Source organism: Cryptotermes secundus, unplaced genomic scaffold, assembly GCF_002891405.2.
Source record: "Cryptotermes secundus unplaced genomic scaffold, Csec_1.0 scaffold582, whole genome shotgun sequence".
In the NCBI taxonomy this organism is placed as follows: domain Eukaryota; kingdom Metazoa; phylum Arthropoda; class Insecta; order Blattodea; family Kalotermitidae; genus Cryptotermes; species Cryptotermes secundus.
Genome location: NW_019724752.1, coordinates 909,948 through 923,886, shown reverse-complemented (window position 1 = coordinate 923,886; position 13,939 = coordinate 909,948). Strand labels below are relative to the sequence as shown.

The 13,939-nt window shown below is 38.0% G+C and overlaps 1 protein-coding gene across 9 annotated transcripts in view; it reads left to right on the top strand.

Moving 5' to 3' along the window:
- The first annotated feature begins 1,211 nt into the window (after positions 1-1,211).
- The window catches only part of LOC111862903 (serine/threonine-protein kinase MARK2), a 290,458-nt gene continuing 277,730 nt past the window's right edge, over positions 1,212-13,939 (top strand). For 8 of the 9 annotated variants that reach the window (XM_023848720.2, XM_023848725.2, XM_023848723.2 and 5 more), the window contains exon 1: positions 10,803-10,881. Coding sequence is in view for 1 of the 9 variants with exons in the window: in XM_023848731.2 (XP_023704499.1) it covers positions 10,807-10,881 (75 nt within the window). In the remaining 8 variants the exon portion in view is untranslated. Of the gene's footprint in view, positions 1,302-10,652; positions 10,882-13,939 lie in introns of those variants that run through there. The other variant, XM_023848731.2, reaches the window with a different exon arrangement.

Here is a 13,939-nt window from a genome sequence, read left to right as displayed (position 1 = left end):
AAATCATTTCACGTTCTCACAGATTCCTGTGTTCGATTTGTGCTCACTAGGATTATTGAAATCGTATTAAATGAATAAAATACAAATACAACGCTCTTTTTTAACTCAGTAATAAACGAATTAATAATTAACAAATTAACGGACCACGGCTGGAATGACAGCACAGTTGCAATCTGGGGCGTGACGTTTGACAACCTCCCCGTTTTTGGATATCTGTCAAATGAAAATAAACGAGCATTTAACAGTTCAAGATATTCGTCGCCTTTTATCTAATTCCGTAGGTTCAATATTTTTTTCACAAGAACCCGGATGTTGGACCCACACCATCACACTCGTCCAGTTTAATAACCTTCCATTTATATGTAGGTCTTCAGTGTGGTTTCTTAAAGTTTTCCGACAAATTGCAATTCCCGGACTTAGAAATTCGCCTTCAAAGTTTCATTTGAACAGACCTTTGTATATAAACAACCACAGGATCTATGATGATCTACAAATGAACTCAGCGCTCACTGAAATAAAAAAGTGGGATACCAAATCCTTAAGAAAATTAAAAAACCACACTAACGCACTAACAGTAAACCTACTAGAAAATATCGAAGCTATACATGGACGAAAACATACACCGTCTTTTAAAATGATGCCGAAGTGAAAGAGTGTGAGTTACGCCACTAGGCATAACTCATTCACGAGCCTGTACTTATTGAACACAGATATTTATTGGAGATTCTGCAGATTATGTACAAGAAATATGTGAAAAAGTTCCATTTACAAATAATGCCGTAAATATTCTGTACTTCCTCATGGAATACACTCTTTCCAGTATTAGTAAGTGGTTGTGAATTATGTGACATTTTAATCTGTCCTTGCATATTTGTCATTTGTTGTTACATTAACGACTAAAAGTATTATGTTGTGCAAGCCTGTTGAACTGTATATACAAAAATACGTTCATTCAACTAAGATGTAATACAGTGTAAGGAATTTTTGTATAAATTACATGAATTCATATGATATATTTCAGTTAGCGAACATTGAAATGTTCTCAAAAAGGATGGTAAGCTCAGTCGTCACAGATGACTGCAGTGGTAAACTACTTTCAAACGGGTAGTACCAAAGACACCGTATGGAAAGTGACGTCAAGTCCCGTAGCCAATGAGAGAAAAATGTTCCGAGTTGCGCAGTGGGAATATTTTGCGTGAAGGCAAGAAAATTCGGCCATCTTGGATGAAGTTTTGTAATGAGTTGAGTTTGGAAATTAGGAATTTATGTTAAAATTACTCAAGCTTACGCCGGCTCGATGGGTCAGTATGCTAACAGAAATGTTGCTTAATTCTTTAGATACAGATCTGTGCGAAAAGTAGCCCAGATAATTTGCTTGAATTTAGAGTAAGACGTTACAATTCGGTGGATGTGGCTAGTTTGTCATTGAAGGCTCTGGCTTTCAAGCTTCCGTGCAGGTTACATTTGAAATTTGTGGTGCAAGTATTCCTTAAGGATATTGTTGTCCTGTGTAGATGTATAAACTCGAAGGTCAGCAGTCCCCAAAAGTGGACTGTAATAAACATATCTTTTATGCGTTCAACACTCTTCCACTGTGACCAATCAAAAATAAAATCTAGGACTGCATGCACACCAAATCTGGGCTCTAGTTTAACCGGTAAGGACTGATAATAGGTAGGTACTAGCTTCAGGTTACAAACAGAAAATTACATTGTAATCTACAATTCTAGCCCCCTAGCCACTTAATAGTTTCTCAAAATCTAAATTTTATCAATAGTTATGTACATTTGTCAGATGTGTTCCCACTTTTATTATGCAGTGTGAAATAACTGAATGCTCTAGTAACATCGTAGGTGCGTTCATGTCCTCTGTGGGACATCATAACATAACAACAGCAATATCAAATTTTATAAAACGATTTTAGTTCTTTGTGCCCAGATTAACCAGTTTATGGTTTGTTGTGTCTTGTGATTAAAGTGGAACATTGGTTAGAATAAGTTTCCGTGAACTGTGTATTCCATGATAATATTGGAACTTTTATGTAAGTGTCATTCTTTTTATTTTGTTAGAATGATAACAGCATGGACTTTATTGATGTTAGTTGAGATCACAGTTCTGTAAACAGGGCTGGAATATTTGTATTGTGAAAATTGAACATTCCATACTTTCATCTGGTGGGGTTTATAGAAAGTGTGTATTGCATTTTAGTGTTTTATTTCAGTTAATCTTACCATGATAAACTATTGGTAAAATTTAAGGATTAATTCTTAGTTTTCATTTCCTTGCAGTAATTGTTGCTATTTCAACATTCATATAGTTCATGAATCATACTGTTTAAGATAGGTTGAGTACTATTTCATGGAAATTGCATAGCCCTTTGTGTGGAAATGCTTTTCTGTCCTCACAGGCATCACATTAGGTTCAATTAGGCACTTCTGTGCCTCCATAACCAGTAGTGAATTTGAGCAGCAGGAAAGCAGTTTTTGTAATTTTATGTATGAATGTTCATGATAGAAGTTGCATGTAGGATTATCAATGCACATATCATCTGCTAGGAAGCCTGGAACTATTGAGTTGCAAAGACAGAGGAATTTGGAGAGACTGTTCTTTATTTTATTTTAATATTTACTTTGTTTTGTTTCCAGTTGTAGCCTTAAATGACCCTCACTCTTTGTATTTAATTCAGTTGACAACATTATAAAGCCTTGGGGCTACAGAGGTCTTAATGTAATATCAGTTGTTCTTAGGACTAATTTGGAAGTTTGTTGTGAAGTTGTCATGATTGCAGAAGTTAGGTTTCATCAAGAAAAGTGTGCATTAGGTAATGTGTTTTGAACAAATCTAATACCTAATGGGTTATATGGAGATATGTGAATATGGTCATGTGAAGTCTGCTGTTAATATCTAATTTTTTACACACAAATGAATGGCCTTATTTCTACTGCATTTAAGTTCCCAAAGTGCCAGAACTAGTAAGTTACATTGCACATCTGTAGACATTTTGAGAGGAGTAAGGCATCTCAAGTGCTTTAATAACCCCTTGGTTAGTAGGTAGCAGCTAGGCAGCTAGGAATCTTACCATTGAAGTCACAATATATTTATTCAGTTTTGCTCTTTGTATCAAAGAATAGTAAACTGTTCATTACTAACCATGATGCACATAATCTCCAGACAAGACAGAGAAGTAATTTATATCTCCCAACTTCCACCTTAACACTGTATCAAAAAGGTGTTTATTTTACGGGTATAAAGTTATTTAATAATTTGCCTCTTGAAATAAAGGGGATGGTTGGGAAATACAAGCAATTTAAGATTTCTCTAAGAAGATATTTGATTACTCATTGTTTTTATGACTTGGAGGAGTATTATAGTGTTAATGAATGATGTTGTAAATAATGGTTTTAAATGAATTTGCATGTTATCTTATACAAATTATATGAGTCTATCTGCATAAGAGTTTTATTGTATTTATGATAATATTTGTTGCCATTTATATCTTTTATTTATTTAATTTATTTATTTTTCATTTTATATTTGTGACATGCTCTTTTGAGCTCAAATAATTCCTTAACTGTGTTTATGATTGTATTGTATTTTTATATTTTGTTTATATTGATATATTCTAGTCTGTATTTTAACATGTTCTATATCCTGTGGTTTGTAACCAGTTTTATTGGATCTTCTGGAACTCGAAATAAATTACAAATTACAAATTACATCACTAATGAGGTATTTGAAAGTAAAAACATTGTCTTGACATTAGTGTAATTGAATTGCAGTATTTCAGGGTCCTATCTGGGGCATACTGCATGAATTCAAATTTTTTGTGTTTGGCAAATTTGCATTTGTTTTTGTATCTGTAAGCAAGTCTACATTGGATGAGGGTTTAAAGTATGTATACTGGGGCTACAGAGAAGATTGCCATGGGTGGTGGGGATGATAGAGCTCAAGAAGTCTTGTATTCCTCTCCAGTAGGAGCCCTGGGCCCTATGTCAACTGGTTGAAAGCTGTTGTTGCTAGCAAAGGTTAACACTACAAATTTTCCTGTGTATTTAACAGTTAGATGGACTGCCTCTGTGGTCTAGTGGTCAGAGTTCTTGGCTATAGATCAGAGGTCCTCAGGTCGATTCCTGGCACTACCAGATTTTCTGAGAAGTAGTTGGTCTGAAACAGGGATCACTCAGCCTTGCGAGGATAATTGAGGAGGTATTTCAAGGAAATAGCAACTCCAGTCTAGAAAACCAAGATTAACGGCCGTGGCAATCCGTTTCGCTGACCACGTGACACCCTCCTATCTGCAAAAGTTGGCACTAATTTCACTAACACGTGGTGGTCGCTCAGTCAGTATAGTTTGCGTGCGGACTACAGGCCACGGAGTTTAGTTTTTTTATTTGACAGTTAAATGACAGGCATGTAATACGAGGTGCGTCAATGAATTGGGCGATTTTGAAAACGTTATGATCGGTAAACTGTTGGATATATTTGTTTTTAACACATATGAATACAGTGTAAACATAAAAGCATTTGGGTTTTCTCAATTAACTCAATGAAAACAGAAGTCTATTTCCCAAAAATAACATCTGACAAATTACCCCTATTCCACTGTAGGCACTCAGCAAGTCTCTTCCTAAAGTCACTCGTTACTCTTTTTAGCATCTCAACCAGAATTCGTTCAACTTCTTCCTGAATTTGATGTTTCAACTCCTGAACTATGTGCTTTGAGAACTTGGGATTTCAGATACCGCCAGAGAAAAAAATCACATGAAAGATCAGGTGACTTGGCTGGCCATATGGTGTCCCCATATGTGGAGATAATATGGTTAGGAAACAGGTTATTCACAGCTGCCATGGAAGCTGATACGGTGTGGCACGTAGCCCCATCTTGCTGGAAAAACGTCTCTTCTTTGACTGGAAGACGAGAAAGTGCAGGAGCTAAGAAGCTCTCTAACATGTGAACGTAACGTGGTCCAGTCACAGTTACAGCTCTTTCCCACTCATCTTCAAAGAAGTACGGGCCAGTAATTCCAAACAGCACGATTGCGATGAATACCAGACTCTCTTCGAAATTTATGCTGAGTGATCACGAAACTGTCACCGTTTTTGTAAAATACAAAAGCACGTTGTGCTCCAGTCCAGTAGGCTGCTGGGTGGCAGTTGTGGCATCCTCCCCACTACAACCAATCCAGGAAAAAACACCTCTGCCAAATCACCCGATTCATTGACACACCCCTGTATAATGATGTATGTTTGAGGGGGAACATTTTGCTTAGTGGGGGGTGGAGTCCAACTGGGTCCACTTGGCACGTCGGCCACTGATTGGCCTACTGTACCTGTCCCGGGTGATTATGATGATGGAGAATTTGGTGGAATGAAGCTTGGCAGGGGAGACCAAAGTACTCGGAGAAAACCTATCCCAGTGCCACTTTGTCCACCACAAATCCCACTTGACCAGACCCGGGATTGAACTTGGGCCGTTGCAGTGGGAAGCCAGCGACTAACCGCTTGAGCTATGGCACGGCCCAGAGGGGGAACATAATACTTCAACACATTTGTTCACATTGCCCTTCTGTTTTATACTATAATCAACAGGAAATAGGTAAAGGCAAATAGGCAATAGGTTCAAATCTGAGACAGGACACTAACTGTCCTGACTGAGGTTCTTCATGGCTTTCCTCAGTCCCTCCAGCCTAATGCCAGGATAGTGTTTTCAAATGGACCACATTTACTTCGTTCCACATCCTTTCTTATTGAGCATTCATTAATTTCTCTGTTATTTGATGCTGTAGGCTGAGCTGCTGGCACTCTTGTTGAGTAATCAGAATTGAATCATAAATGTATTCACTTCTGTCTTAAATGCAACTTTATTTACAGTTACTCCCTTACTTAAAGGTAAACATTAAAAGTTAAAATTTAAAATTAACATTCAAGTTACAATTGAAAATAAATAAGTAAATTAATGCATGGATAATTATAAGTCAGTGGCTAAAAAATAATACTGAAAAATAAGTAAATTTTTTTTCCTTAATATTTAGGACAGTTTGTGGTGGTCTCAAAATTATTGCTTGGCCCTGAACATAAATTGCAAAACTCCTAAGGAAATAAGGTGGTGTACATTTTAATGATGATACATAACCACGTTTGTTATAAACTTATAATGGCTACATATGTATTAACCTTTAAATGCTGGGCTTTTGAATTGGTGGCAAGCTTGAGCTGGCCGGAGTTTATTTAAATGCCTGCTGCTGGTGCGTGTTTAAATGCACGTTGCTACTCTGCGTTTAAATGTCCGTTCCTGTTAGGGCACTTAACCAATTTGAAGCATTGTGTTTAAAAATGCTGTGTCTAATACAATTTTTATGATAAATGGATGGAATTAACTTTGTATCAGCAAAGAATATAGTGTCGCATATTACAAGGGAAGATTTGAAAAATTTTATACAAAAAGTTATACTCTATTTTCAATTTTTCTTCTTTTAATTTTGATGTGTACTGCAAAATTGGTTTCAAGGTACTTTGCAGAGTAATTCTGCATTATAAATTCGTTTCTCTTTGTAACACTCATCAAATTTTAGCAGTCCCTAGTGCCATAAAACAGATGGAAGCAATAAAATCATCTGGTTCTCTGCTGGAAAATCTTACATCTTTGTTACACTCTTCAGATTTTCGAATCTTTGGACTAAATGACAGAATGAAAGCATGGCTATTCAAGAAATAGCTAGAGGGGTTCATTCTTCAGTGCTAAGACCTTCCGTTATAGCTGCAAAAGATTATTGCCCTTTCTATGGGTGTGAACAGGCAGCTGCATTGTGGCTGAGATACAGAGTGTTATGGGTGAAGTCCAAAATAAGCCAGAAAAGTAGAGTGTGATCTGTTTTCTGTGCATTCATAGTGAAATCGAATACTGTAGACCCTTTTTGTTGTTGTCCACTTAGGTATCATTTTAATTCCTCTCTTAGGGTTTTACTCAAGTCGGTCTGGTAATTACTACATTTAAAAATAAATATTTAGGACTGTGTGTGCGCTTCTACTAGTGGCGTGTGTGCGCGCTTCCACTAACGGAGTTTAAATGCCTGAGTGGCAAAAACGGGGTACTTAGGCCACAAAAACCTTATTCATCACTGGCCTGAATGGGGCACTTTGGACGTTAAAGGTTGTCCCAGGTAACCTTGCTGTGCTCAAACCCTAACCAAACTTTTAAGCTATAGATGTTGTACCATACTAGAATGTCACATTTGGCAGAGTTTTGATATGTATGTAAGCACCTTATAATGTTATGTAAACTATGATGGCTTATGTGATGTGGACACGAGATGAACTCTAATACCTTGGAACTATGTATTGGGGCTGATTTGACCAATGCGACCAGTTGATGGGTTAGCTGTTTTATTGTAATGCTAAAAGTTATATGATATTAAGATGTATGACTACATATACCCTACAGTTCTTGTCATTGAAGTATTTGATGGTACTCAGCTATTTACTTATTTGACACTAATGTCATACAATTTATGTCAATTTAAATAAAACACACACACACACACACACACGCACACACCAGTAGAAGGTGTCCCAGGAGGAAAGGTCAGTATTCTGGCAGGTCGTAGTATTGGTCATACTGAGCAGAAAAAAAGTGAACATGTGTCCTATTACGAATTGTTTCTGAGATAGAGCCGTTTCATTGTGCAGTACACTGTACACTATACAGACGAGCCATGTCCTCACATGAGTTGCAAAGTGCAATGATGTTGATGGTGTAATTTTTGAAAATGTATTATTGTAGGTAAACTGTATCAACTTCATCACTTGAACAATAAATAAGGGTATTAGAAACAATATGTTCTTATCATCAGTTTTTGAACTGCACATTGAAAGAACTCTTATCTCAGAAACTGTTTTGGAATAGGACACATGAATGTTATCATGATTTAGTAGGTGTGGGTGATTTATTAGATGACGTATGGATTGGATGATAGGATTTGTTGACTGTTTATACACACCACTCAGAACTGCCGGTAATGCAGTGCTGTCGCTGCTCTACGCACTATACAGTTCACTGTTGCACACACACTAGGGTTCTCTGTCTTCACTAGTCGTAGCCTGGCAACCGATTTGTAACAGTCTTACTGTCACTGCAGCTCAAATGTAGTCTTTGCACAATCTAATTGCTTTCATGCCATTTCTTCCCAATCACCTTTGACTGCTGACTCAGTTTCGGGTCGCAACTGCCAACTCTGGAGCTCGCCTGAATTCTCATTGTAGCTGCATGAGATCCTCGTTATATAGCCTCAATGCAATGGAAAACACTGTTTCCTAACAATTCCTCTGTTTTACAGAGGTGTGTTTACCTTACTATTGTGTAGAAATGGAAGTTACTGGATTACTATTTTGTGTTTTCATTACCCCAGGAACGTGTTTACTGAGTAGTTGCCTAGCAGTGGACATCTCCTCTGATTTCACTCTTCTAGCTTTTGGGCGTCATGTCACAACATACATTTTTTTGCTTGGAATACCTGATTCTGTGACCTCTCAGAATATTGACCTGTCCTGGAACACTATATATACCCAATAGATTCACATCATCAGCATAGACGAACAGCTGATGAGTTCCATTTAATTTTAGTCCCACCTGGTTTTCTTGGACCTTCCTAATGGCATATTCTAAAGCAAAGTTGAAAAGCAGTGGTGATATAGCATCTCCTTGTTTTAGATCATTCTGGATAGGAAATTTATCAGACAACTGTTTACATATATGGACTTCACTATACATTTTGTTTAAACACATTTTAATCAGCCTAACTAGTTTCATGGGTATCCCAAACTCTATGAGAATATTGTACAATACATCCCTTCTAACTGAATCAAAGACTTCCTTGAAGTCTGTGAATAGCTGATGTACTGTCTCATTGTACTCCGTTTTTTTCCCAGTATCTGACGAATGCAAAAGAACTGATCAGTAGTGGATCTGTTACGTCGAAACCCACACTGATGATCTCCACTAATTTCATCTTTGTATGGCCTTAATCTTGAGAGAAGAATATTGGATAAAATTTTGTATGCAGTTTATGTCAGTAATATCCCTCGATAATTACTACAGTCAGTTTTATCATCCTCCTTGGGAACTGGAACAGCTGATCAGACAACTTTTCCTTATGACAGATAGAAGTACGTAATTAGCTTGTGGATCTTAGCACATAATATTTCACCTCCTGCTTGAATAAGTTCTGCTGGAATTTGATCAGTACCTGGCAATTTATACTTTTTCAATTTCAGAGTAGCACTTTCAACATCAGAAAGGCTAAGATCAGGTGCTAATGGCTCAGGTGTATGTATTTCTATGTGCCTAACATCGCTGACCTTACGTACATTCAATAACAGAAGAAATTAAAAGGAGACTGAACTTGGGGTAATGCTTGCTACCATTCAGTCAAGAGCCTTTTTTCCTCTCGTCTGCTGTCTAAAAACATACAAATTAGAATATACAAAACTATAATTTTGCCTGTGGTTCTGTATGAGTGTCAAACTTGGTCTCTGACATTAAGGGAGGAACATAGACAGAAGGTGTTTTAGAATGGTGTTGAGAATATTTGGACCGAAGAGAGATGAAGCAACAGGAGAAAACTGCATAATGAGGAGCTTCATAACTTTTATGCTTCTCCAAGTATAATTAAAATGATGAAGTCAAGGAGGATGAGATGGGCAGGGCATGTAGCACGAATAGGTTCTAGGAGGAATGCATATAGGATAGTGGGAAAGCCTGAAGGAAGGAGACCACTGGGAAGACCAAGGCGTAGGTGGGTGTACGATATTAAAATGGATTTTAGAGAGAGAGAGAGAGGATGGGATGGATTGGATTGATCTTGCTCAGGATAGGGACTGGTGGAGGGCTCTTGTGAACATGGTAATGAACCTCTGGGTTCCATAAAATGCTGGGAAGTTCTTCAGTATCTGAACAATTGGCACCTTCTCAAGAAAGGCTCAGCTCCTTGAGTGAGTGAGTGAGTGAGTGAGTGAGTGAGTTAGAGATTTTAATACAAAATCAGCAGTTAACCCAGCACTCTTCAAAGTTGCTGCCACCTTGTAAAAGTCAAGACTTTAGAATTTTCCCCCAACAAATCAGCAATGTTAGGCTTCAAGTTTTGTTTTTAAAAATAAGTGTCCAAAAACTTTATAATATTAAGCCACGGGTTTTGTTTTTACAAATAATCTTCTGTGGTTCGTAGTGCTAATATAATATTTTGAAGTTAATTGGGTTACCAGTTAATATGTAAGTACCTAATATTTTCATTAGAGTAATAAAAAGTAAAGTTAGCTCTGTAACAGGCTGTGGAAGCCCATAGGGTTTTGCGACTTTGAGGCATCTACATTTTCTAGACACAAAGCTCGCAGATGGTGGTGAGGTTGTCAGCCTTACATGCCAGCCACTCTTTATCCCGCAGGAAGATTCCCGGTACTCATTTCTGTTAGATGTGAGTTGACCCCAGGGCCATAGTGCGCCTGGAAGGAATAGGTGAAATGAAAGAATCCAGTGACCTCATTGGAAATGTAACCTGCGACCTTTCAGCTTGTAGTATAGTGCTTCAACCACCTATGCTACCACCTGCCCGCGAGAGAGTGTAAAGCATATTTTTTTATTTGTTGTTAATTTATTACAGGTATAATAGGCTCCTGTGCCTCCACGATGACTTACCAGCTCCGATGGTAAGACCAAGTAGTGAGAGTGTCCGGCCACGCCGCTGCTAGGCCGAACTTTGGCCATCGTATCTGGACTTGATAAGGTTCAGCCCATCCCTGCAAGAATATAGCATAATGTCCTCCACCATGCGAACTACACTCCAAACTGTGCCTGAATCTCTTCCTGCAGACCATGTCAGCAACACCAAGGTATGGCACAGATCTTTTTGAGCATAAGAAGGCAGAAATATCCAGTTCCGCTAATGGTGTCAGGTTACCAATAGTTGACAATTATGTAAGAGTATAAATAGAAGTGGCGCAGTAAGTGTCCAGTATGTTTTTTGTGAGTGGAATTTGAGATTTTCATGCCTGTGACTATGAAGATCTCACAGGATGTGACAAAGGGCAGAAGGGTAATATTCTTTATGCTGTTCTTATTCCTGTTGGTTCACCCAGAGCTTTGGTTGCCACTCTGTATCCTTATCATTTTTTTCTATGAAGGAATCAGGTTCCTTTGAAATGTTAACTCTGCATCACAATGCAGCATCACACCTAAGAAGGCAGCTGTAGCTGTAGCTACTGCTCTCTGCATTCCAAGCCATTCACCTGCTCTGAAGATGGAGGCAATACGTTCCTCCGAAACATTGGCCAAAATGAAGAATACATGGCACCTAAACCCAGAAGACGACTTTCTTCATAGTCATCGCCGTGAAAACCTCAAAACTTACACGTGTTTTTTTTTTTTGTTCACATATGGGGGGAAACGGGCTTGGTAACCATAGCTACTCAGTTTATGATGGTGATTTGGGAAAGCAGGCTTACGTAAAAGAAAAAAGTACTGGCTTGAGGGTTGGAGGGAGTGCGTGACATTCCAGGCTATCGCAATATCCTATGTTGGCAAATGGATTGAAACCAATTGAAAATCTTATCACTGGCTATACTGTAAAGTAGTTAAGACTATGAAAGCACAGTTGACCAACTGGTACGTTGACATTCTCGGTCAAAAATTTCATTTCTTTAATGGACATCAGAAAATTTGTACCCTGCTGTGAAAATTTCCAGCTGCTGCTTATGAATTATATTGAAACCATAGTATATCTATGGTATTTGATTATCCTCTTCTGAAATGTGAACTTTCCTTTATTTATTTATTGGAAGAATATTTGCGAAGTAATATTTCAGACCTCCTAAAATATGTGATCACTTCAAATCTGAGTATAGCTTTACCAGAATTCACAAAATTATCTGTGTTGTTGTTAACCATTTCAGCACCCAGTGCATAATTTGTATAGTGGTTTGGTTGGAGCTGGGGTAGGATAGTCAGTATAGCAACTGGCTAGAGTATGGATGGTGGAGGAGTCAGAGTTTGAGTTCTGGTAGGGTTAAGAATTTTCTCTTCTCCATGTCATCTGGACCGGCTTTGGGGTCCACCCAACCTCCTATCCAGTGGATACGAGGGTCTCTTTTCCCAGGGGTAAAGCTGTTAGGACGTGAAGCTGACCACACCTCCAGCTAATGCCGAGGTCAAGAAAATGTGGATCTGTACATTCACTCCCCCATACACCTTCAAGGCATAGTGCTTAATTTGTTAAGCACAGAGACAGTTTTACCTTTGTTTGTATGGTGTTTACAGTAATTTGTTAAAAGTCTTGAGACCTTCCTCTGCCATGGCATTTAGCTAATACTTTTGGAAAAGCAGTGCTTTGCTGCTGTTGCTTGTAACCTAAAGATGGAGGCACCAGATTCCTCTGAAATACAACTACTTTCTTCTGGTTTATAGTAGACAGTGTCATATCTCAGAAAACAGTAGTCTTTTTAATCTTTGTTGTGAGAACCTCAGATCTTGCATAGATTAGGTTAGATTATATTATGGTAAATCAGATTGGGTTTCAGATGTACATGTACTTCCTCTGACACTTCTTTATTCTAAACTGGCTAGAGACAGCCCAGCATAGAAATGATTAACAAGGTTCTGGGCACAGTTTTCTGTATTTGATCTTGCCTGTCATATTATGTATATAATGGGTGGAGGGAATACTCAGGGTTACAGAATCATCTTGAACAGTGAAATTAATTGAAGAAAGCAATCTTCTGGGATTTGGCACCGTGTATATGTGGTGTTAACCAACGTTTCGGAGGAACATATCGCAGATGCTTTTACCGGTTCTCACGGTCTCTCCGCTTGCAGATTTCTTATATATTTTTTCTTCTACCCTGAAGATGGAGGCGATACGTTCCTCCGAAACGTCGGTTAACACCACATATACACGGTGCCAAATCCCAGAAGACTGCTTTCTTCATAGTCACCGCCGTGAAAGCCTCAAATCTTACATAGTGAAATTAATTATTCAACAAATGTAATTGATTCTCAGTCTTACTCGAACTTGCAGTGTGATCTTTTAAAATTTTTAAACCTTATTTAAAGGTTTCTGTATATTGCACTACATGTTTCAACTGACATTGGTTATCATCAGGTGTTTAAAAATTGTTGGTGAAAACTGCTGTGCTTCCATTTCGTGGTTATGATATTTGATGTGTAGTCCGATTGTGTATTCCAAGGTGTAGGGTGGCTCTTCCTGTTGTGTTGTGTTATGTTGTGTGTCTGCACTATGAGTGTTTCTGCATATAAGGCAGTAAATCAGTGGCATTTGTTGAATAATAAATAATGTGCAACAGGATGCTACAATATACTCTTATTAAAAATAATGTTCTTCATCCTCCAACCAATGAACTTTTAATAAAGTATCAAGAGACTGGAACATTGAAAAAGTGGAAGTCCAAACAAATACTGCAGCACAAAGCAAGAGGGAAATGGATTTAGAAAGGCATTTGAACAGATGAGTCAACAAATGCTTGTGGACAGAAGGGCATAAGAGATCTAATACATGATGCTAAAGATGTTTATGTTGGTTGATGCAAGAATATGTAGATAAATATACTTATTATATGAAAACCCAATGGGAGATAACATGGAGCCTTAAATTTGGTGTAGAATTCAGTAATAGCATGATATCAGTCGTATAGAGTGAAGGTTACTGACCCATTTATGTTATCTGCTCTACACATATCCTCACAGCCCATATTTCTCCTCACACTGGCCTGCCAAATGACTTCGGGCTGCAGAGACACGTGTTGCAGTGCATGTTTTTGTGTTAATGTGTCCATTCAAATAACATAAAGCCTCAGTCTGAAAAAAAAAACATTAATTTCAGATCATGTTTACTATTGTAAACTGACTGATACACTAGTCACAGAAATTTCTACACTG